A 26,294-nucleotide genomic window follows, 5' to 3' on the forward strand; every position below is an offset into this window, starting at 1 on the left:
TGGGTATACCACACATACACAGTGATTCTGATTCTCAATAAATAGCTAGAGGCAGAGAGCTTGCTACCTGCCTCTAGTGATCACGTGCATGCATGGACAGTCTACACAGGACCACTGGCTGTCGAGCTCTGTATGTCAGTCTGATATCAGAGGAGATAGGTGTTGCGGCGCTGGGGCATAGTGGGCCCTGGGCAACTCATCTCTGACACTCAAGAACACTGTAAAAAATATGTTTTTTATTTTCTTGAAATCAAGCTTTTTATTGAAATAAAGCCACCCAAATACAAAGGTATACCTTGCATATGGTAGTTAACCCCTCTAGACCACTGTAAACCACTGTAGATCAAGTGACAGATGCACTTTAAGTATACAATATTCCATTCAAGTCAGTTCTCAGAATATATTAGTCGTCTCGCTGTCGATAAAAATTTTTATAAATGTTTTAAGAATATGATACAATTCCCCGAATTTTTCGATTTTATTTTCTAATTGAAAGAGCATACAATATAGTTACGTTGAAAGCTATATTTATTGCATCCTTTGCTTCCTGTATTTCACAGCGCTTCAGGGTGTTTTCACAGAACATTTTCTCAATATGATATTTTGATGGACTGAGAAAAAATGCTGATTCCTTCCTTCCTTTATTTCATATTGTAGATGTCAATAAATTGCACAGGAACCACTCGGCTAATCCTGAGAACATATTATTAGGTGTAAGGTACAGACTGTAATATGTCATCCTTTTTAGACCTTCGGAAATGATTCTGAACAAGTTTTTAGTTTCTTGTACATTACTGAATAATTATTGAGTTTCCAAAGAAATTGTAGTTTCCCCCAGTGATAGATAAAAAAAAATAATAATAATGGTTCATCAGGTCTTCATTGAGACAGAGATGTGTGATATTGATTGGGAGATTGTCATGAAAGAAACAAAAAGCTATACCAATAACCTGCGGAGATCATGGAGGCCCCAGAGTTGTGTCCCATCTACTGAACTCCCGACCAATGACAATTATTCCCTTTTGTTGAAGAAAAGTTAAATATCATTTTTTTGTTTTATATTATACATCTTCTTATGTAAAAATGTAAATGCTGCAATTCTTTACATAACTTAAGACTCCTTACATAAAGATATGTCAGTAATAATTAAGAAGAATCCTGCACTCACTGCAACTCTGTACTTCAATGTGAAAAGTTCCTCATGGAGATCCGGAGATAGCACGGGGGGCTCTGAGCCCCCTGAGCTATCTCCAGATCTCCATGATGGACTTCATAGATTGAACTACAGATTTGCGGTGAGTGCAGGATTCTTCTTACTTATTAAGTTATTTTTGTCTTTTTGGTCTTTTCCGAGCACCAAAAAGGTTTCTCAGGACAATTTTTCACGTGGTATTTTTTTTTTGCATTAGACCACGTTATGAATGGTGCCTCTGTTTTGTACTTTCTCTACTTATTTATTTTGTATAAACATATGTTCCCCATCATTGAAATTGTCTTGGTATTATAGAAATCACAGGAACGATAGAGATGCCAATGATATGCACATGATAAAAAAAACAAAATATTCATAACATCTGAATTTATTTAGTATTGAGTATTGCCAACGCACTTAGAAATACACTCACTTACACGCATTGGCATGCCATCAGTGAGGGTAAATATGGTTGTCTGAGGAACATGCAAATCATCAAGATTCGCTCCTGGCAATGGCTGACCATGACTTCCAAAATGTGCACAATAGAAGTTTAATGGTTCTGCATGGTAGCACATTTAGACAATGTAGGCTGCTCACAGTAGGACGAACAACATGTGAACTGTCATTGTCATGTTTCACAAGGGAACATCCCGCCAGTATGGTGGTGTAATGTACAGTAGCCAAGTTGTCTAGTCTTTATTCCAGGTACTTTTAATTCTAGGCATTACAATGATTTGGTCATAGAACCAATGCTATGGGTTCTCTGAAGAGTCCCAATGACAGTTAACATGTTGTATGGCCTAAATGGGCTACCAGGACCTGTGTCACCTCTGAACTTGTCTCCCAAAGGGTGATGCCAGAACATTACTGACAACCATTAATACCTTCACAGTCAACATGCCAAAGTGTGTAAGTGTGTGAATTTGTGCACATGGTGCTCATACTTAATACTGATGAAATTGAGATGTTTTAAATATTTTGTTTCATTTTTTTTTTACTTTTTAACATATCAATAACCTTTCTCAATCCTGTGATTTCTATAAAGCTACAACTTCTTGGTTTTGCAATTTTAATATTGAGAAGGGTTTAATGGCTTCATTTAACCCTAATGTATACAGAACCTTAAGATGAAAAATGTACATGCGCAATTCAGCTACACATTAATTTGAAAAATGTTAATATCCAGTTGAATATAAACAAATGTGAGTAATTAAAAAAAGATTAAATCATTTTTAAGTATTTGTATTTTATTTAAATTCTATAGAAAAAAAACACAGACAATTTAAAACCTTTTATAAATTTAATAAATTAAAATTGCAAACCATGAAGTCAATTTTAATTGCCGCAGTATATTCCAATATTTATTGTCATGACCATTATCCAATTACAATAAATAACCCTCTGTGAGTAGAACCGTGTGTATGAAGGCATAAGGAGTCCCTGCAGCTATATACTATTCCACTGTATGGTGCCTCATGTGTCTCTAATTTTCAAAGATATTGCTTCCAATTGAATTTGAAAAGTTTTTCATGTGGAATCCGACAAAAATAAAACCTCTGCAATCTATGCCATATGACTTCTGTCGGCACTGTATTAAAAATGTGTGCAATGCACAGATAATACAGAGCAATAGTATAGTTATGTGAAACTGGTCACAATATGGCCTGTTGTGGGAGAGAAAGCTGACCATTGGGAGATGCCTCACAAAGAGCAGTAGCTCGGTATTTCTTTATCTAGAGCAAAGATTCAGGTTTCCATCCTTCCCCTTAGACACACACACATACATACCATTCTGCAAACATAATATTGATGGTGTTTCTCCCACTTGTATTGTTCTACTGAACACAAAATATTATAGCTATACTGCACAAAAAAAAGTGCTGCTATAAGATATGCACATACATTACTACATTACTTAACCACATGCATATGTACACCTTACAAACACATTATAATAAACATAGGTCACATGCATTCAAATATACATACACACTAGAGATGAGCAAACTTTTCTAAAGTTTAGCTCTGCCTGTTCATTGAACTCTGGCAAATAGTTCTGGTTCTGATCGAACTAGTTCTGTCCAAACCTGCACTTCACCAATAGCCCACAGTGTGTGTATAACACTGTCTAAAAGCACTAAAGCTTTTTAATCTAAAACTCATCCCATATTTGGGAGTAGCAACAGGTTTTTGCACCTGGAAAGTGAAGAAGTGATGACTTTTTAAATCCTGGGAAAATGTATTTCCATTTTGGGGAATAGCAACAGGATTGGCATCCTAGAAAGTGCACAAAAGGGACATAAAACCCTCTATGCACGGCTTTCCACAATTAGCAAATAACAAAAAACACATAACTTCAAATAAAACCAGATTTTGTAAAGACAGAACAAATGCAGAATGCTCCATGGGTGTTTCTACTACTATCTGTGTTCTTCACAGCTTGGTGTCCCTCACAGAGATCTTCTCCTAACACCTACCATCTCTAAAATGGCTTCTGAAGCTTTGTTTATAGGTTTTTATAGTATCTTTAACATCACATCCCCCCCCCCCCCCCCTCGCCCCTATACTGCCTCCTGTTTGGCTGGGAGAGCTGTTTAAAAAGCATTATGTAATTCCCTGAGGTCATGTGATCTTTTTCCTTTCTGCCATGTGGCTGATATTTTTCTAGCAGAAACGGCAAAACCGAACTGCCCGAGGTTCGAGTTCCAGCCGATTCAAACTTTTAGCAAAGTTTTGACCGAACTCGGGTTTTACAGGTTTGGTCCGTTCGTCTCTAATACAAACACACACCTTGTGTAGTAACACACACTGCTCACACTTACCTCTACTGCAGAACTGTTACATTTAAGAAGATGAGATGAACTGTGAGAGGAACTGATGCTCCCTCCCCCTCAACTGTCTGTACAGACAGAGCTGTTTCCTTAGTTCAAGTCACAACAGCCATTAAGTTGCTCCGGTCTTTGTAACTTAAGCAACACTGGCAGGAGAGGGAACAGGAAGGCAGGCCCCCCCAGACACTCTCATCTTTCACCCCCTGACCACATTTTTACTGAACTTTGCCAATAGCAAGTTCCCATCCTGCCCCCTTGCAATGCATTTAATTTACCAACCGTAAGCAATAAAGGGGTGCTCTGCTGCCCCAGCATTCGGAAAATTTTGTTTTGACTTGGAGCAGGTGGCAATGGTCGTGACATCACGGACACACCCCCTTGGGACGTCATGCCACCCCCCTCAATGAAAGTCTATGGGAGGGGCCATGCCCCCACCCATAGTCTTGCATTGAGGGGGCGTGGCGTGATGTCATAATTTGCGTGGCCATGACTTCACGACCATTGCTTCCGGCACCCAGTGGTCTAAGGGAACGCTGGGTGCTGCACAGAGATCGCGGGCATCCCACCTGCGGGTCGCCCGCGATTAGACATCCTATCCCCAATCCTTTGGCAACAACACAAATACTAGTGAATAAAATAATACCTTCAATAAAATACCTTCTTGAATTTAGAAATACAAACCTACATGCCTTAGTTAAATTGTTCTGTGATCTTATGAGAAATAAACGCCAGATCACGATGAGTCCTGTGCAGAACTCTTTTGTGACTTTGGTTATCACTCATCATTATCCTGTAATAAAATGACTTAGAACTTTAAGGAAGAAAGCCTGTAAAGATGATTTTGCTCACAAAATAGAAATGGTTTTATTTTGCTCACAATGCTACTGTAAGGTGCGCTCTTGAGATTTTATAAGGTTTAGGGTAGGAATGTTATTAGGCTGGTTGTAGAGAAAATATTACAAGATAAATGTCAAGTAAAGCCATTTCGTGCTGACAATTCACACTGGAGAATTGGTGAACTTAGTGCTTATTGCAATGACAAATATATTGCTGTGTTTTTCTTCTGGATTTTTTAGAAATAAGTAGATGTTATGCTTTCATTATGCCTCAAAATAGACTACGTGGAAGATAGGTTGAGATATAGATCAACTTAATGATGGACTGATTTATCATTGTATTGGTGTTGGTGAGGCCTTGCACCATCTTTAGACAATGCGTTCTACTTAAAGGAATCTCAGCTTATGACGCCCCCCCCTTATAACTGCTTAGAGTTAATTTACACTGTATTCTTTACCACTTCTAGGGTGCATTCATACCATTCATACACTTTTTAGTCCAGCAACATAACAAATACAATTCAAATATGAGCTGACAGGAGTCACTAGCTTACTCCGCCTCATTGAAGTGAATAGGGTACGGCACTTAAAAGGAGGTGTGAATGCACCCTAACAAATATTATCAGCAAGTCCATAAGTTTATGTCTTCTGTCGAGTAGTTAGTAATAATTGTATCTAACAATTACATTGACGTTATCTAAGATGGCACAAGGTTCTCAACTCCAAGTGCAGTAGTGCACCTACGTTGGAGTGGAGGACCTGCACCTATGGATCACAATATGGTTTCACTACTTTGGTTAATGTAAACAATGACATTAGCTAACCCTCAAAACTGATGTAAAACTGAGACATTAGCCAGTATATCCTTATATGAAGGACACACTTGAGCCCACACACCACGCCAAGGTTTCTCAGATGGTGCGGGACCTATCCGCTAACCTACCTGGCCAGATAAATAAAACCAGGAACCAAAATACGGCAGCCATAGGTCCGACTTGCAGATTGCTCCTCAGTCACCTCCAGTGTGGACTAGGCACACATACAATGGGAGGGAGTAGACAAGCTACAAGCCCTGTCTATTAAACTGAGGATATTTATCATGTGGGATTTTTCTTTAAAGTTTGAAGAAAATTTCAAATATTCACACAATTTTTGTGCAAGCTCCAGCTGTTGTATGAATATTTGCCATTTTTGCTAGTGCCTACTGAAATAGGGGCGTGGTTAAGGGTGAAGGGGGTGCACCCTCCCCCATTCCATTCATGTGCATCTCTACAGCGAGCTTGTGTGCTGGCAAGGCATTTTTTAGACTGGTACAGTCTTGATAAATGCTTTATTGAGTGTCCATAATATGGCCACTGTTAATATGGTCTCTGAGCCCCAATAAAAAATATATATATATCAGAGCCTTCCACCTACTATGTGACATTATAATAAAAAAATCTGCTTATGTCGAAAGGTTGAATGCTCATTTGGCTTACAGTTATTTTCCCCAATTCTCCCATACTCATGAACACTGGTGGTATGAATGAACAAAAGGATCAGGCAGTAGAAATTCAACATGTTTAATTCCTCTCCTCTCCAAATCCTCTTTCAAGGGAGAGTCAGGAGGCCCGCATACACACTAGATGGTTACGGTAGCTGGTTCTGCCAAAGAAGGGTTTCCGGTTGACACATGTTTATTAGGCATGGGGGCCTCTGGGCCCAAGTGCAACAGCTACCTCTGAACCCAGCTAGTTACAATCCTTGGTTAAATAATACTTATAATGGCTTCTCTTAAACAGGCAATGGCTTATAACACTCCAGTGATATTCCAATGTGTCATAAAAAAAAAAGAAAAAAAAAATCACTACAATTTTTATTGTCCCGAACCTGTTCTAGTAAAATATGTTTTGACTGCCAAAAGCAATCAGAGACAACTACGCCAAACACATTTCTGGTTAAAAAATAATGTAAGGTGACCTGTGTCGATTCATGTGTCGAATTTTCAGTCCACCACACATTATACATAGTACCCGTCCAAAGAAGACCACTTTTCAATGCAGTTCTGGGTGGTTTTCTAAAGGAGATTTCACTGTGCAGTACACTGGCTATAATATTAGCCAATATGGATTGGAAGCTAAATAGTGTTGGGCGCGAATATTGGCATTTCAAATTTTTATTGCGAATTTGCGAATATATTCACTATATATTCGAAATGACAAATATTAACTTTTTTCAACATATGCTCATATTTGCATATGCGCATATTCGCATATGGGAATATTCGCATATGCACATATTCGCATATGTGAATATTCGCATATGCGCATATTCGCATATGGGAATATTTGCATTTTCCTTCTTTTCACTTGTCAGAGGTTATCAACAACATCCCTAGAAACCAATAGTAAAGTTGCCCACTTACTCACTGTTTTCTTCCTCGTATACGCGAATATGTGAATATAACGAATACGCGAAATTTGTGAATATAGGACGAACATTCGTCTATATATTCACGAAATATCGTGAATTTGAATATGGGCAATGCCGCTCATCAATAAATCTAAAGAGATTGTAGACTAGAGTGCTTTAAAGTTTCTATACATCTTATAAGGTGAACATCCTTTCCTGTGTCTGCAAAGTAGAAGCAAGATGAAGCTGTGCTCAAAATATTGTATTTGTCAGCAGTCTGCTAAATCTTGAGCCGCAACACTTTGCTTCACCACCTGCTGTCCTCAGATCTAGCCGTACCTTATAATGTTTTCTTTTTGATTAATTGATTCGTGAGCCGCGGTTAGTGGCCAGTGCTACCTATTATCTGGTCTAGTTGGCATTTTAAGCACTAACAAGAATACCTAAGATACAAGGTTGTGCAGTTTCTACTGTCTTTATACTTTTTTTTTTTTTTGTTTCCTACAGTTTTCTAAAATTCAGCACAACTTTGTTTCAGGGCCATCCCAATCAGGCCAGAAAATGATATAATTAGTATATATTACCTAATAGGGCATACAAGGACAAGTTTTTTTTTTCTATTCACATATGTTATGCCAACCAGAAACCAGAGGAAAAAAGAAAAATTCTTCAGCAAGTTCTGTAAAATAAGAATTTTCTTATTTAAAACAAATTAAAATTATGCTATAAGTACATGGCATCATAACAGCAGATTGCATCAGACCGACACTTTTTGAGCAGCTAGATGCTCCTAGTCAGGACAATGACTAAGAGCACCTTGCTGCTCGAAATGCACCAGTCATTTTTTTACTTTAGGTCGGGCCATGTACCTAAGAGGGCCTGATGGGACCTGAGCCTGCCAGCTATTACAGGAGCCAATGCTCCGATTTCCCTAATGCCATCTGTTTTTCCTTTTCTCGCTACAGGAAATGACAGTATTGTTTAGAATGTTAAAGTGGGCACTTACATACCACGACCGAGCAATACTGTATTATGCGCTATAACAGTATGTAATTTTTAACCTGTATCAAGTTAACCCTCGTTTATTGTGCACTCATTAAACCATATTCACCAGCCTGATGACGTCACCTATATATTAGGTGGCAGAAACGTGTTGGCGGTGATTGACCTATGGTGCATAGAATTGATCAACCCCAGGAGCAGGTCATCATTCAGCTCGAGGATTTTTTTTGTTTTATTTAATCGGATTACAGGGTTATATCATCCCGTTGTCTAATGATTGTTATGTTGGGAAAAAGTGTGTGCCCCAATTTGTGATCATTATTTGATAGTATGATTTATTATAGGACATTAACTGTCCAGTTTTATTACATGGTAATGGTACACACGGTGATGACGCATATATGTAGATTTTAAGCACTATTATTAAAAGTTAAGTATTAAATGCGCACCTTTCTTTTTTGTACTCTGGTGCATTATTTTGAATTGATTTACATTTGCGTTAAGGTGATTTCGCTGAAGCGTGGGCTACCTGCGGCCTTTACCTCAAGCATGTGCTTTGTTTCCTTTTTTCCTTCACGACTATAATCTGTCAACAAACTAAATGGGGAATAAATATTTACTAATGTTTAGAGGTTAGTAGCTACTTATAACGTGAAATGATGCTTTGTCACAGACCATTTATTTTATACAATGTGTCAAAAGAGAATTAAAGACCTTTCGAAATGGTAGCAGTCGGCCTTATAGATAGATCGGTAGCTGGCTGCGTGCTGAGGAAAATGTGACACGCTCCATTGTAATCCCATTGACTATATATAAGACGCAAATGTCAATCGGTACTGGTTATATAAGTGATACTGGTAAAATGGTGACTGATTTCCTTCAATATTTTTTATAGGGGAGTTGTGCCAATAGACTACAGGTGTCTTCTTGTATTTCTTACTATACCATACTACAGTCTTAGTTATTTTACGAGTTGAATATGGCAACTAGATAATCGACTAGACCCATGCAAAAGACCCTTTTTTGTCACTGTACCCAAGGCAATGGATAGGCTCAGTTTTGCCAGAGTGAAAGATACTTAGCAGATGTTTTCTTTGGTTCTTAAAGGAGTACTCCTGGATTGAAAAATGTATCCCCTATCCTAAAGACAGGGGATAAGTGTCAGATCTTAGGGGATCCTAATGGTTGGTCTCGCCCCCGGTGTCCCTGCTCTCATCCTGAATGGGGTGTGTTGACCACTTGCACAAAGTGGTGGCTGACATGCCCCGTCCATGCATCTCTATGGGAAAACTGGTAAACTGCACTCAGGAATCTCTGTTTTTTTCCATAGAGCTGCATGGAGGGGCCTTGTCAACCACAGCTTCGTGTTGTGTTCGACACACTCCTTTTAGGAGGAGAGCGCAGAGGGTCTGACACGTATCCTCTATTCTTAGGAAAGGGGATACATTTTTCTTTCCTAGAGTACTCCTATACTGGGACATCCATTTGATGTCATATACTCTAATACAGTTGACCTCCAGAAGTAACAAAATTACAACTTCCAGGATGCCAGGACAGGTACGGTACGGTACGGTGGAAAACAAATGTTTTCAAATCAACTGGTGCCAGAAATTTAAATGGACTTGTAAATGACTTCTATTTAAACATATTAACCCTTCAAATACTTAGCTGCTGTATGCTCGAGAGGAAATTGTGTAGTTCTTTCCAGTCTGACCACAGTGCTCTCTGCTGCCACCTCTGTCCATGCCAGGAACTGTCCAGAGCAGGAGCAAACCCCACAGCAAACCTCTCCTGCTCTAGACAGTCCCTGACTCGGACAGAGGTGTCAGCAGAGAGCACTGTGGTCAGACTGGAAAGAACTACACAACTTCCTCTGTAGTATACTGCATCTGATAAGTACTGGAAGGATTAAGATTTTTAAATATAAGTAATTTACAAATCTGTTTAACTTTTTGACACCAATTTATTTGAAAATATTGCTTTCCACCCGAGTACCCCTTTAATATTTAGTAAATATTGCTGTACAGCTATATACACTAGCCAAAATCAAGATGGACGTGGCCAGCCATAAATATTTAATGCAAAAAAATAAGATTGTTCAGCTATGTACAGTACATAAAGTGTGTGATTCAGTGTCATACATAATAAAGATACTCATCTCTTTAAGCACAGCTCTGATCTTCCTATGATATATTTTGAGTGGAAAGCTGTGTATCAGGTACATGGTGACACAAATGCGTCATTTCTGTGTGAGCCCCAGAGACCTGCCGTGAACAAATTCTTCTTCACAAACTTTCCTTTAGCAGTCTCGACAATGTCATTTGTTTAGAGAAAGAAGAGACAAACTTTTTCACATTTTGATGACTCTGACTGGGAAAAAAACGACATCCAGCTGTTGTAGTCCTTCGAAGAATTTTAGTGTCAACTTATAATGCACATACAAGTATGAAGATGGCGCTGATGCGGTTATCAGTGCATTCACTGATTTATTATGCTGTAGAGGCAAACTGACACCATTGTCAAAAAGAATGGAGAACAGACCAGTGAACTTTACGGGGAAGATTTATCATTGCCTTTAGAGCTACACTGGGCGCATGAAATGTCGCAGTTGTGCCTAAGCACTTTTTTTTCTACTTTTTGCAGGAAGCAAAAACGTGCAAAAGACCTTTCAAAAGTCATTTCATTTTTCACTTTGCAGTGGCAAGGGATTTGTCAATTCCGAATGTCGCACAAAAAGTCGCAACCCCCCCCCCCCCCACCAGCCCCCCCAAAAAAAGCAGCACTGTAAATCTACACCAGCCCAGACCTGGCTTACAAAACTGCCTTTGGAAAGCACTTTTAAAAAGTCACACTCTCTATATAGAAAAGTCTTAGAGGATAGGAGAAATCATACAAAATGCTGTACTGAAGTGATTTATTTTCTTTTTTACTTGCACAGATTTATCACCCCCCCCCCCCCCCTCCCTTCGATAGTATGATATACATGTCGCATGTAAAATCAAAGCAAAAATACATGACTTTAAAACACACTTTTCAAAGACAATAATGATAAATCTCCCCCATATGTTTTTGTATCATAACAAGTACAAAGCAAGAATCTAAAATGTATTCAAAGATGTCTATAGCCTTTATCAAACCCAGGTTACAATACTTAAAGGGGTATTACAGGATTTTTAAAATTGTTTTTTTTGACTGTGCTACAGGAGCTGTAAAGTTAGTATAGTTCATAATATAGTGTCTGCATCAGTGTTTGATGGCTCTTGTGATCTTTGCCCCAAGGTTTATTTTTAACAGCATACAAAATAACTGTCGTCTCAGGTTTCAGGTGATCAGAGGGAGCCTATCTTTTCTTCAATGGGTGGAGTGTCCACTGGGTGGAAGAAAGATCATTTTGTTTCTGCAATAGCTGGAGGCACCTTGGTCATAAAACACTGGTCTATTGCATTGAAGGGACATGCGTGTGTTTCAATGGGTGGGGTGGCTGATGTGTGGGAGGGAGAAAAGTGACCTCACACTTACAAATAAAGAATGATAGGATTTGTAGTCAAAGGGAACAAACAGTAAATAGCCATTTCACTAAAAGATAGCCTCAGATTTATGGTGATCTCCAAACATTTAGCTCCAAGACAAGCGCAGATCCTTTCTAAGCATGTCCATTACTGTCGGACAGGTATGTACTAAATTCACCTTATGGTGGATAACCCCTTAAATTCTAATAGTAAAGGTAAGAATAGTTGTAGGGGGAAAGAATAGCCAACAGATGGCATGCACTAATAAAAGGAGTGTATATTACAAAAATAGCTTAAATTAACTTTATATTTAAGGAAAATCTCAATATTTTACAGTGTGCCTTTACCAGTCGCATCTGTTTCCATTACCTTCCTCTCTATTTCCAGAGTAGAGGAGCAGGGGCTGTTAAATATACTCTTTTCACATCAACATAATGTACTATGTGACAGTCATAAAGTGGTAAAATCTTTCTGACATTTAGTGAAGTGAATAGTTTAAACTAATTTAATCTTGACATTTTTCACATATTTCTTCTCCATCTCCTTGTGATAATGTCTCATAGTGTTGGTTAGGTTCTGAATGGTTCTAATGCAGAAGCTCTTACTTAGGATGCAGTGATGGAATTTTGCAGTATGATCAGATAAGCACCTTTCAGTACGTTACATTGTGATATTGGTACTTTTAGTAGGAGTTGGATTGCCTAAAATGTTTTAAAAAGAACCTGTCAGCCCCTTTATGTTTTTTCTCTCATCAGCCAATGAGCCCAGAGCAGAAATGTCAGGTTATTTCCCACAGACGCTGTATGTAATGTAATTCGGAGCTGGGCTTGATCTGTTCTCAGGCACTATGTGCAAGAGTAAGCATTCAGTCAAAATCCAAAACAAAATTTGACCTGGTACTCCACTCTTAGCTCTTTGGTATGCAATGACTAACATATATTAAAGGGGTATTCCGGCTTTATACATCTTATCCCCTATCCATAGGATAGGGAATAAGATGTATGATTGCAGTGGTCCCGCCACTGGGGACCCCTGCGATCTTGGTGCTGCCCCCGGCATTCTGTGCCGGGCACTGCTTCCGAGATGAGGATGTGACGTCACGACCACACCCCAAAGACGTGAATGGAGGGGCATGACTTGATGGCCGTCACTCCCCCTCCCATAGACATGAATGGAGGGGGCGTGATGTGACATCACTAGGGGGCGTGGTTGTGACATCATGTCCCTGTTTCGGAGGCAGTGCCCCACAGAATGCCGGGGGCTGCACCAAGATTGTGAAGGTCCCCAGCAGCAGGACCCCTGCGGTCATACATCTTACCCCCCATCCTTTGGATAGGGGATAAGATGTATAAATCTGGAATACCCCTTAAAGAATCAAACACAGTCTCCACTATCCTGCAGATAGGCCATTTTCTCCTTACTGAACTGGTCAATTACGGAATATGAAAGATATTTTGACACATATCCTTAGGGGTATAGGGTGGGTGAACTGATCCGAGCTTCATTTTTAGCCTGTAGCCTTTCAGTAAAAAATGTTTTCATGGATATTTCAGATATTTTGCTATAAGTATACCCTTGAATAGCTTCTTTTTTCTAATTCAAAGCTTCAGATCCCCTGCATATGACATGAGTCAAATGACAACATTCTGGTGTCCTTCATTTGCTCCAAGTGGGGGCTCTGAGATTTTTGTTTATTTTTACTCATTGAACTCTATTAGTGAACAGTACAGTATATAGGAAACTAGTATAGGTAGATGAGGGCTGTCAATTATTTGTTAAATGTTACTGCCGTTTCAACAAACTTTGTGTAAATCAATTCTACAAGCAAATGAAACATTTTAATATATATATATATATATATATATATATATATATATCATAAAATAAAATGTAATTTTCTTCACTTATGAGGTGCCTTTTCTGCTCTCCCCAACTCATCATTCACTTTTCAAACCTGTCCTTGGATGAATCAGCTTACTGATCACTAGAGATAAGCAAACCTCCCAGAATGCATTGCAGAATAATTTGCTGGAAATGGGTAATTAATTCAATTCAAATTTAATGGCCGATTTGGATTCAGCACTATACTCCCTGGGCCAGGCGCAGATCACACAGTATCGCCGCTTACCTATGTATGGCCCTACAAGAGGCAGTGATGCATAGTGCATCGCTGCTTACAGTACATGCACAAGGACTGTTGTAAAAGAAACCCTGCTTCTCTATGTAGTTTCCATGGCACCCTATGTTATGACACCATGGAAACTACATACTGAGCATAGTCTAAGCACCTCTGGCATCTTAATGGCATCTTTTTGCTTCTCAATGAAAGTGAAGAAAGCAGAAAACATACAGTGTGAGCCTTATCGAACAATAGGGACAGGAACATGGGTGATTCACCTGAAGCGATTGACAAAATAAAAAAAATAACATTTGGATTAATTTGATTTTTTTTTGTTACAATTGAGAACAAGTTGATTCACTCATTTCCACTGATGCCTGTTGATCAGCTAACATGTTTCCAGTAAAAATCTTTGGAGAAGGGAAGGGGAAAATGGTATATGACTACAAAGAGACATAAGCTTAAGGGCTTAAGCTTGTAATGAGTGCTATATGTCACCTCAGTGCCGGATTTAAAGCTTGCATTGCTTATTACTGCTCTATAATGTCCTCTATGCTACCTCTATGTGTGTGCTGTAGATTTTAAGGGGAGCAAAATTGCCTCATCTTTTGTATGTATAGTATAGGATAGTATAGGAGACATTATAGCAGTTAGTCTCAGCCTATATGGACAGCTGAAAATAAAAGATGGAACCTGTGGAGTAGAAAGCTGGTGCTATATTATGGGCAGAAATAGTGCTATTCCACATGTACACACACATAATAGCTTATCTCAAAAAGTAACCAGAAAGTGCGTGTATGTTTTAACTTTATGTTTATGCAAAACATTTGAGTAATATCAGAGATATTGCTGTTGTATGGGTTTATTGTGAAATAACCTAAAAGAACAGAAAGGAAATTTCTACAAATATAAAATGTAATTGTCATTTTAAATAATAGATTATAGACCCATAAATTAATCTTTGTTTTTTTCTGCCTCTCCTCGCCTTTCTATTGCAAGCAAATATCTGTCCCCACAGCGGTTCAATTAGATCTGTAGATTTGTTAAACAGAAAAGGGTTTGATTAAAATCGAAATTATCATTGACTGAAAGTAAAGCAATATCCTAAGCGAAAAGTTTTAGAGGCCAAGAGCTTATTAATACAGTCAATATTTGTATGCATACAGATTTCAAAGACTCAGAGATTAGTTTATTTTGTGTTATTTATATTGTTTATACTATACTGCTCTTTTGTGGAGAATGAATGAATATAAATATATATATATATATATATATATATATATATATATATATATATATATATATACATATATGCAGTAGAGTATAAATAAGATATATATTTACTTTAGTTCTAAAAATGAATCTGTGAGTTAGTGTAAGGCACATCTAAGGTTTGCACACATTCATATGGAGATGGAGAACAGGTTGAAGGTGTAAAGTTGCATATGGATAACACTTTATTTTAGAAACTAATGTGTTATAGTGTTGTGAGGAGATGCATTTTGTGGAAGGGATTGTTGTTTTAAGGTGTGAAACACCATTTTATGTAACCGTTTGTATGACTAATACAGACAAAATGTTGTGTATTTGACATACATTTGCTTTGTAATTTCATTCTGCTTAAAGAGTCACAATATAATCCACTTAACATATTGCAATTCAGTGTTTACCGTATTTTTCGCCGTATAAGACACACTTTTTTCTTCCCCAAAACGGGGGGGAAAAGTTGGTGCATCTTATACGGTGAATACACATTAAAACTCTGTCCTATCGCGGCGGTCCCTGCGGCCATCAACGGCCGGGACCCGTGGCTTATACAGGACATCACCGATCGCGGTGATGCCCTGTATTAACCCTTCAGACATGGCGATCAAAGCTGACTGCCACGTCTGAAGGGAAAGTGACACTAACCCGGCTGCACCGGGAGGGACCTTACCTGCCTCCTCGGTGTCTGCTCTGTGTCAGAATCCCCTGCATGGCCGGTGCTCTCCTTCGTCGTCATCACGTCGCCGCGCACGCCGCCCCGTCATCCAATAGGAGCGGCGTGATGGCGGCCACGGACAGCGAGGATACCTGGCAGCAGAGACGTTCCTGAGCGACGGGGACACCCCGAAGGACGTGGCGACAGCGATGGAGGGCGACATCCAGGGAAGCCGTGATGAGCGGTAACGGGTCCAGAGCAGCCGGGACACGTGAGTATTACCTCCTATACCAGTGGTCTTCAACTTGCAGACATCCAGATGTTGCAAAACTACAACTCCTGGCATGCCCGGACAGCCAACGGCTGTCCGGGCATGCTGGGAGTTGTAGTTATGCAACATCTGGAGGTCCGTTGGTTGAAGATTACTGTCCTATACTTTACATTGTATTCTAGATTTTCCTCCTTTAAAATTGGGCGCCTCTTATATGCCTGAGCGTCCCATATTTCGAAAAATACGGTATATGCAGCTTTTCAATGGTAGAAACCCACTTTGTCTTTATGGATGTGCCAGACATTAGTCACCTGTCTACCATATAACTTACAAGTGACAGTTGCCCGAAATAAACAAAATCGTCCCTTTGTGTCCTGTTTGGGCAACTTTAGATAGTTTGAGTTGCTTGAATGTCCGAGCATGCTGGGAGTTGAAGTTTTGCACGATCTGGAGGGTCACAGTTTGAGACCACTGCTTTAGAAGAAGCTTGTTGCTTTTGAAATGCATACTATCTGACACAGTCGATATCGTAATACTTATTAGTAAGGTAGAAATGGTGCAGTCGGCACTACTAGTCCCAGAACTTCACTAGCTTCTGCAATGGATCCTGCTCACGAACTACCTTGCTTCCAAGAGTGGCGTGGTGCTCAGTGTCACGAGATTAGAGACTTTTCCATAATAAGATTGTTATAAGCAAAGAAACGATCACAGCACTCACATGTCGGTTCCAATCGTGCTGATTTACTCCATATGCCAGAACATCAGGCCATTCACAACAAGGGAGGGGAACAAAGATGGACTACGCCCATTTTGCAGTGTTCCGCTGCTTCTACTGGTTCTGTACACAGACATAGTCCATCTTTGTTCCCTCCCTTGGTGTGAACGGCCTGATGTTCTGGCATATGGAAAAAATCAGCACGATTGGAACCGATATGTGAGTGCCATGATCGTTTCTTTGCTTATAACAATCTCATAATACTAAACAGTCCAAAACAGAGGCTACCCGGCACTGTGACTACAACAAGGGACAAAACATATAACTCCTGCAGCTGACAGACCGTTCCGGTGCTCACATCAAAGGTAAGATGTATATCCAAATGAAGAAATGCAAGAAAATGGAGCACTCACCAGGCCCTTAATATAGAAAACTTCTTTATTTCATCCAGATATAGTTGGCGTTCTCGTGGAGTACGGGAGAGCGGACAGGAACAAGTGGGGTGGGGGAGTGGGATGGGCGACGGTACGTATCACGCAGACAGTGCTTTGTCAGGCCCCATAGTTGGCGTTCTCGTGGAGTGCGGGAGAGCGGACAGGAACAAGGGGGGTGGGGGAGTGGGATGGACGACGGTCCGTATCACGCAGACAGGCCCCAAAGGGGCCTGACGAAGCGCTGTCTGCGCGATATGGACCGTCGCCCATCCCACTCTCCTACCCCCCTTGTTCCTGTCCGCTCTCCCGCACTCCAGGAGAACGCCAACTATGTCTGGATGAAATAAAGAAGTTTTCTATATTAAGGACCTGGTGAGTGCTCCATTTTCTTGCATTTCTTCATTTGGATATAAATCATATAATACTTATTAACTTGTCTTATGAGATGTGAATACTTACGTAACTAAAACTGTATCAGGAAAAAAGTTCAGAAGACAATTAACACAAAGTCAGAAGGTACTTCTAACATCTCAACCTCAAAGCGAATGATGAGAAGTACGTATTCAGCTTACAATGACTATTCCGATTCAAGGTCTCTAGTGTTAATAAAAGTAGACAATGTAGCAGACAATAGGGCATGCATGGATTGGTTGTATATCTGTTTAAATATTTATGCTTTTATATAAGATGTTCTGGCAGCGTTTCATCATCGGGCTTTGTAAGCAATAAAATAATTGAGCGGAATGATTTTCAAAAGATAACCACATAGCAATTTTACTATGGATACCTGGAGTTTTGTGCGATATTACGTTGCATGTGGTCGCAGGGATTGCAAATTGACTATTATTGACTAATCTTCCCCTTGAAATTACGGTAGGCTTGTTGTAAAATTCTACCATGTATATAATCATCAGCACTCACGGGTCTCAAAGATGATATTTAATTATTATGCATTTCAATCCGTGTATTGTAGCTTATATGTAAAGTTAGAAGAGTTAAGAAGAATGAATAAAGGTACAGTTCTATATTGATAGTGATGGGGTAAACAGTCTCATAAGCAATCGCAGTGATGGGAACTTTTTACTCTATCTCAGGCTGTGTATTGAAGACCATGACAGAAAAAAGGGCAGAGGGAGACAATTTGGGGCACTTACCCTCTTGAGGTCCTTTACATGGGCCGATTATTGGCCAATTGACCATTGTAGATAATTGATAAGCAAGTGAATGACTGATTATATCTTTTGTGCATCCGCATTATAGGATGCACAATGCTTTTTGTACACAAAAGATGTGCGGCCGACAATTATAGGGTTGCAACAACAATCCACCATTGGTTTGTGTGGCCCAACCTACAACTGACTGAGCAATATAAAGGCTCTTTAAGCGAGTAACGATCTGTTGGATTGGTGCACATTTACAGCCACCATGTAAAACGGGCCTTAAGTTAATAAGAGCATTAAAGGGTTACCCCGGTGGAAAACATTTTTTTTTTTTTTTTTAAATCAACTGGTGCCAGAAAGATAAACAGATTTGTAAATGACTTCTATTAAAACATCTTTACCCTTCCAGTACTTTTTAGCAGCTGTATGCTAAAGAGGAAATTCTTTTCTTTTTTAATTTCTTTTTTGTCTTGTCCACAGTGCTTTCTGCTGACACCTGTGCTCTCTGCTGTCCACAGTGCTCTCTGCTGTCCAGAGCAGCATAGGTTTGCTATGGGGATTTATGCTCTAGACAGTTCCTGATACAGGCATCAAGTGTCAGCAGAGAGCACTATGAACAAGACAAAAAAGAAATTGAAAAAGAAAAGAATTTTCACTGTAGTATACAAGCTGCTAAAAAGTACTGGAAGGGTAAACATTTTTTAATAGAAGTCATTTACTAATCTGTTTAACTTTCTAGAAACAGTTGATTTAAAAAAAAAATTTTCGACACCCTATTTTAACACCCTATTTTGAGTTAATAGAAGACAATCCCTTATTTGAGACAACTTTAACTAGACAGACTATGTTTAAAACGTGGCTGTCTATTTGGAGGACCTATCATGACCTTGAATTATGTAAGCAGTTTATTGAATTAAGTGGTACTCCACTGCCCCAGCTTCGGAACATTTTGTTCTGAACGCTTAGAGCGAGCAGCAGGGTTGTGATGTCACGGCCACGCCCTCTGGTGATGTCACTCCACGCCCCCTCAATGCAAGTCTATGGGAGGGTCTTGGCAGCTGCCATGCCTCCTTCCATAGAATTTCATTGAGTGGGTGTGGTGTGACATCACGAGGGGCGTGGCCGTGATGTCATGACCCCTCTGCCTGCACCCAGCATTCTAAATGAATGCCTGGTGCTGCACAGAGATCGTGGGGGTCCTTTGGATAGGGATTAAGATGTCACTTTGTAAGGTTGTATTTGCCCTGTAGTGGCACTGTAGAAAAATTTAACACTTTGTTGAACTCGATGGACTCTTGTCTTTTCTTTAACCTTACAAACTATATTACTATGTACCTATAGGGTGGGCAGGGTAATGATACCGGTGTTGATATTTTCCATATTATCATCTTGTATGGTGTTTTTCGTAGTTTTTTCTTAGAGATGGCTGTTATGCAAATTGGTATGGTTAAAGTGTAATGTTTAAACATAATAGTGACAAAGGGACAAGTCATTAAAAATCACATGGAGGGAAGGGGGTTAAGATGCGCTGAAAATAGAGTGGGCCACATGGAGGGGGGGGGGGGGAGCATTTTTTATTGATATGAAGAGCTTTTTTTTATTACCAGTATGCAGTTATCCATCCTTGTATGTATTTGAATTCTCTTCTCTTACAATAATTGCAAAATGAATCACTGGCAGAAAACCTTTTAGGCTGTAATTAGGTAATTGAGCATATTATAGTATTTCATATCCTCAACAGGAAAAACGCTTGTAATCTGTGTTTAATTGGCTACCAAAGTTTTATTCCTTTCTTTTTTTTTTATATTTATCTCAAATCAAATTTAATTTGGTAATTGTCTTCTTGTTCTTTTTTGTACTTTTGATTGTGTGTATCAGGTAGATGAATGGATGGTTGTCTCTGTTATACTTGCAGTCTGTTTCTTTATTACAGGACGACCATACAGTTTCTTTGATCAGCCAATAGCTATTCTTTCCCAACCCTCCATCTACACAAGTGGTCTCAAACTGTGGCCCTCCAGATGTTGCAAAACTTCAAATCCCAGCATGCCCGGACAGCCGTTGGCTGTCCGGGCATGCTGGGAGTTGAAGTTTCGCAACATCTGGAGGGCCACTGTTTTAGTCCACTGCTCTAAAGACCAAAAAAAGAATGGAACTGAGTAGATTCTTGTATTAAGTATGTGGTGTACTACTGGGGTGATGCACAGTTTGTGGAGGATAGCATTAACCACCTTGCTCCACGGTTTAGACAGTTCTCCTGGGCCAAGTGTTGGGGACAATAATGACCATAGATGCAGGGTTATGGAAAACTATATTTTTATGAGGCAGGAATGATGATAAAAGGATCCTCTAAAAAGATCAGAGCAGGGGGTGTGCATGGTAGCCCTGTGGAGCCTGTCCCCTTGCTGGGACTTGTAGTAGATTTCATTTGACTGAATGTTGGCTACTATGGACTTTATACTTTAGATTGCAGACTTTATATTTGTGACTGATATTATCCCACACTGACTTTAGACCGACTTCTGTATATTCCCCATGCTGGGAGTTAAAGGGGTAATCCGGTGGAAAAAAAATATTTTTTAAAATCAACTGGTGCCAGAAAGTTAAACATATTTGTGAATTACTTCTATTAAAAAGGATTTATCCTATCAGTACTTTTTAGCAGCTGTATGCTACAGAGGAAATTCTTTTCTTCTTGAATTTCTTTTTTGTCTTGTCCACAGTGCTCTCTGTTGACACCTGATGCCCGTTTCAGGAACTGTCCAGAGCAGGAGGAAATCCTCATAGCAAACCTATGCTACTCTGGACAGTTCCTGACATGGAAAGAGGTGTCAGCAGAGAGCACTGTGGACAAGACAAAAAATAAATTCAAAAATGTCCTCTGTAGCATACAGCCTCTAATAAGTACTGGAAGGATAAAGATTTTTTTTTAATAGAAGTAATTCATAAATCTGTTTAACTTTCTGGCACCAGTTTATAAAAAAAAAAGTTTTCCACCGGAGTACCCCTTTAAAGTTTTGCAACATCTGGAGGGCCACTAATCTACATGTACACACAGCTGTATGAGGAAAGGAAAACAAGCCTACGTTAGCTTCTTCTGACAGTTTATTGAGTACAAAAGGCTTGTACATGTTAAAACACAACAGCCAAATCCTTCTTGTCATATCCTCTTCTATTAGTGGAATATCAGATTGGTCGGTGAGACTGTCAGTGGTTTGGCGAGAATGGGCGGGTTTAGTTGACATTAGTCTAAATAATTTAAAAAGAAAATTACTTTTAAACCTTTGCCCCTCTAATTAATATCAGGAAGTTTTACTTTACTGAGAGAGTAGTGGATGCATGGAATAGTCTTCTTGCAGAAGTGGCAGCTACAAATACAATGATGGGATTAGCATAAGGTTAGCCTTCATATAAGATAGGGCCAGGGAGTATTGATAGGATTCAGTTTATTGGGCAGACTAGATGGGCAAAATGATTCTTATCTGCCGACACATTCTGTTTCTATGTTTAAAAAGGAAAGTTCCCTAAAAAATAACTCATTACATTAGAGTGGGCCCAAATATATCCGGAGTATAAAGGTGTCACAACTGATGCAAAAAAAAAACAGCTGTCATTGTATTAGCTGTTGCCCTTTTTGTAATAAACATTTAAAAGCCAGATAGAAAAAACTCTGTTTTTTTTATTTTTTTTTCCATTTCAGTGGGAATGGTGTAATGCTTCATTTTCCCTCTGGGGGTGCTGCAGGAAATTTTAACATTTGCTGCAAGGTTAATGTGCTCATTGTGTACATGTATAATATATTCTGTAATTTTTTTTTATTTTTTTTTTTATATTAACGTTTTATTAAAAGTAAAGTTCAAGTAAATTACAAAAACACCATCAATAAACAGGCATCGTAGGAAACGCGGTTGTCGATAGGGTACACACATATGATGCGTACCATCACTATATAAAGTCATCTGTAATTTTTTTTTTTTTATATGTGAAGGAGAATGGGATAATTCATACATTTGTGTAGAAGCTGCAGAAGTAATTCTGTTCATTCTATAGTATGGTCTGTTGTGTAATATGTAATAGAGGGCTATATTTAATCTTTAATCTTAATCTATATTATTATATTTATTTCTTGCAGGAAATATAGCAGCTGAGCAACTCTTTACCAAAGGAGCTGGAACAGGTAAGATTATTAAGAATTACTCTAATAATAATAATACTACTATAATAATGGGATATTCTATCCTTACTAGTAGAATCTGGTGAATTGTATATGTTTATTGACAGTAAAAGAGATAAATTGTTTAATCATTGGCTTATTTTTATTGCTATTTTTTTCCTTTAGTGCAATTATTTATTTTATATGGTAGTTTATTTTCTTCCTGGAGGTGGAGCTGCCTGTTCTGCACTCTTTAGTGAGATGGGCAGTAACATCATTGGACGTTCCCACTTCGATCTTAGTCTTATCTGAGAAGATGCTATATTTTGCCTTTAAAGTATTACTGTGATGTACCGTAATTAGAAATATGTCAAATGTTTTAATCAGTTGGGGTCTGGGTGTTTAGATCGATCCCACCGATCACTAGATAGATTCAGGAGAAGTGCACGATTGAGCACTTCACTCCCTGGCTTGCTGCTCTGCCTGACTCTTATGCAACCAGTTGGGCAGAGTGAAGCACTCAGACTTGCTCTTCTCTCAAATCTACCTAGTGATCATTGGGATCGGTTGGCTCAAAACCAATTAAAACTTTTGATACATTTTTTTTTAGTGACCGTAATTCCTTAACCATTTGTTTACTGAACCTAGTTAGGTGATATAATTCAATTTCAATATATGCTTTAAAGGGATATTCTGATCATAGTCTATATGCGAGACACTCTCTAAATGTTCCACATAATATCCATTTATCCTGATGTGTTTCTTTAAAGGGGTACTCAACGCTAAGGCATCTTATCCCCTATCCAAAGATCTTTCACACAGCACCCTGTTACCATCAGCCCCCGGAGCATGTTCGCTCCGAGTCTGATGACTGCCGATCACGAGGCCGGAGTATTGAGACATCACGGCTCCGCCCCCGTGTGATGTCACGCTCCGCCCCTCAGTGCAAGCCTATGGGAGGGGCGTGACAGCTGTGAAGGATCACAGGGGTCCCCAGCAGAGGGACCCCCGGGATCAGGCATCTTATCCCCTATCCTTTGGACAGGGGATAATATGTCGGAGTACCCCTTTAATATAACCTAAAAAAATGCATGCTTAGTACTTTAAGTTTAACCCCTACCATCACCACTTTTTGGTATAGAATTATTTTTTTTTTATTATGGTTAATTATTATATGCGGTGTGCCTAATGTTCAAATCATGTCTAGGGAACTTATTATGTAACAAAGTGCCCGATACATTACCAATGTCCTTTTGGCATCTAAGCAGTTCCAGTCATTGAGACATCCTCACTTCATCATTGAATGTGGACCTCAGGATCCTGTGAGACCAAAGATATGTCAGAAAATAGAAAATGCTGTGAATTATGGATCAGCTGAGGGAAAATTTTAGGCAATACCTGCCAGTGCGTCTGCATGGGAAGGATTTACTCGTCCTGGTGACGGTAGAATACTAAAGGTTATTTACTGTAGTGCAAATTGTCACCAGGCAGCAGATCTTCTCTTGTTGAACCCAACTAGTAAGAGGGAAAGAATGAGAACAGAGTCAGACCCATATTTACAACTGCATTTGCCATTTTTAACCTCTTCCTGACATCAGAAAGGAAGTTTTGAAGCATTCCATAGACAGCAGGTGCTGGTTGTGTTATACATCGGGCTCCTCCAGTCAGTGGCTAGAATCAGAGATATCTACAATTCCAGTCACTTTGCCCCTTATATGCCAAGCTTAATAGTGACTGAGGCATCTACTGTAGTTGATTAGGTAAAGGAAAGAGGCCACGTCTGTCACATGATTGTCCCCCCATTTGACCCTGGCTCTACCATCTTAGATAGTAGCGTGGGGCCTGGGAAATATCTCTATAGCTGCCCTCGTAATATTCAGCATTGTGTACTAGGATTGTGGTTAATGTACAATACACTGCAATACATTCAGAAATAAAAACCCAAGACTGAAATTGCAATTTTTTTGGTCACCTTTTCTATTTATCATGTACAAAGATATAAAAAATGTAACCTCCCATTTAATTAAACATATAAAGTACTATATACGAAATACTATATGTGGGCATCAACCACAAGTGCTATAAATATGATCCTGATGCAGTTTATGATCTAGGGCCTTCACGGTAACTATTGTTTGTGAGCCAGATACTGAATTTAAGGACAATATGTCATCTTAGGTATGTGTCTGGTAATATTGCAGAATGTAAAGTTTTTCTTATTCAAGAACGGCATAAATTTGGTGAAAAGCAGTTTAGGCATGAAATGTAAAATAAGAGATAGTCTGTAGCAGATAAACAGTCTGAGATATGGAAAAGCTGGGAGATAAAAACTCATAATACTATATTCTACATTATTCTGGTCACACAGTGGTAGGAATATAGTGTAGTTATTGCAGTGTTTCAGTGGATTTTCTATTCTGCTTCTTTTTTTTATTAAGGTTTTACATTCAAATGTTATTTTGATGTTACTTTTAGGTTGCCTTTTCTTTAAATGCTTGGTGACTTTAGAACAGGAGCTGAACACACTCCATGCATGGCAGATGCCAGCTGTTATCTTTTTGATCCTGGCCACTTAAGCCCCTTAGATGCCACAATCAAAAGGAACTATGGCATGTAGGTGGTCACCAAATCCCCCCATTGCAATACAATTGTTCAGTGCATAGCAGTTATGATGGCAGCCATGATAAAAAAATATATATATATTTTTTTTGAAGTAGGAAAATATAACAAAAAATATGTACACGTCTTATAGCTGTAACTGTACTGACCATTAACATAAAGTTAACATACCATTTATAGATAAACTAGGAACCAAAAAACAATGTTGTACAATGTTTTTTTTTTATTATTATAATTTTTTTTTTTTTATGCCAGAAAAAAAAGTATGGCTCTTAAAAAGTGTGGTTGTGAAAACAAAAAAAGTGATGCAAAAAATTGGAAAGGGTTAAGCCTGCAAGAATCTAATGTGTCCAGTTTATGGCTCTACTATTTACTGGTTCTGAAACTACCATGACAAAAATAATCCCATTTGTTATATTAAATTTCTATGTAAAAAAAAAAAAAAAAAAAGATAAAAAAGAGTGAACTCAATATGTGCCGCTGATGCCCCAGAGATTGTGTAGTATTGATGTGAACAAAGACGAGCGCCGAGGTGAAATGCACAGTTTTTCTCATTTGCCTTAGCAATAACTCTCATTTTTCCACCAGGGCGAAAGGTCCTTTCCTGGGGCACAGCAAGACTTGACTTTTTTAACCTCACAACAGAATAATAACCTTTTAGAGAAAGAATTCCCTTTCTTGGCACATTGGTAACATCTCATAGCAACAACACTGTTGCTTGTTCAATAAAAGTAACTATAGATGTGAAAAATAATAAAAGTTTTGTGCGAAAGGTTTCTACTGTGTACAAAGTGCTACATATGCTACAATTCATTTGGAAAGTCTTCAGACCCTTTCACTTTTTTCACAGTTTGTAAATGTTGCAAAAAAAAAAAAAAAAAAGAAAGTTTTCCCCATAATTACAAAGTGAGAACAGAAAGTTAGAAGACTTTGCATGGACATAAGTATTCAGACCCTTTACTCAGGATTTAGTTGGAACCCCTTTGGCAGAGATTACAGCCTCCAGTCTTCTTAGGGATGAGGCCACAAGGTTTACACTCCTGGATTTGGGGATTTTCTGCCATTTTCTGTAGATCCTCTAAAGCTCTGTTAGGCTAGATGGAGACTGTAGGGGAAGCCATTTTCATGTCTCTCCAGA

The 26,294-nt window shown here is 39.0% G+C and overlaps 1 protein-coding gene and 1 long non-coding RNA gene across 11 annotated transcripts in view; one reads left to right on the forward strand and one right to left on the reverse strand.

The window, feature by feature from the left end:
- Positions 1-26,294, forward strand: part of NRXN1 (neurexin 1) — a 1,474,530-nt gene that overhangs the window by 379,130 nt on the left and 1,069,106 nt on the right. For all 10 annotated transcript variants that reach the window (XM_056568026.1, XM_056568028.1, XM_056568034.1 and 7 more), the window contains one exon: positions 22,517-22,561. In XM_056568026.1, the coding sequence (XP_056424001.1) occupies positions 22,517-22,561 (45 nt within the window). The remainder of the gene's footprint in view (positions 1-22,516; positions 22,562-26,294) is intronic.
- On the reverse strand, positions 21,485-24,224 carry LOC130362897 (uncharacterized). Its single transcript, XR_008891610.1, has 3 exons — positions 23,936-24,224; positions 23,781-23,857; positions 21,485-21,633 (listed from the first exon to the last, which is right to left on the reverse strand). It is a non-coding gene; the product is annotated as an uncharacterized LOC130362897 (long non-coding RNA).

This window comes from Hyla sarda, chromosome 3, assembly GCF_029499605.1.
Source record: "Hyla sarda isolate aHylSar1 chromosome 3, aHylSar1.hap1, whole genome shotgun sequence".
In the NCBI taxonomy this organism is placed as follows: Eukaryota; Metazoa; Chordata; class Amphibia; order Anura; family Hylidae; genus Hyla; species Hyla sarda.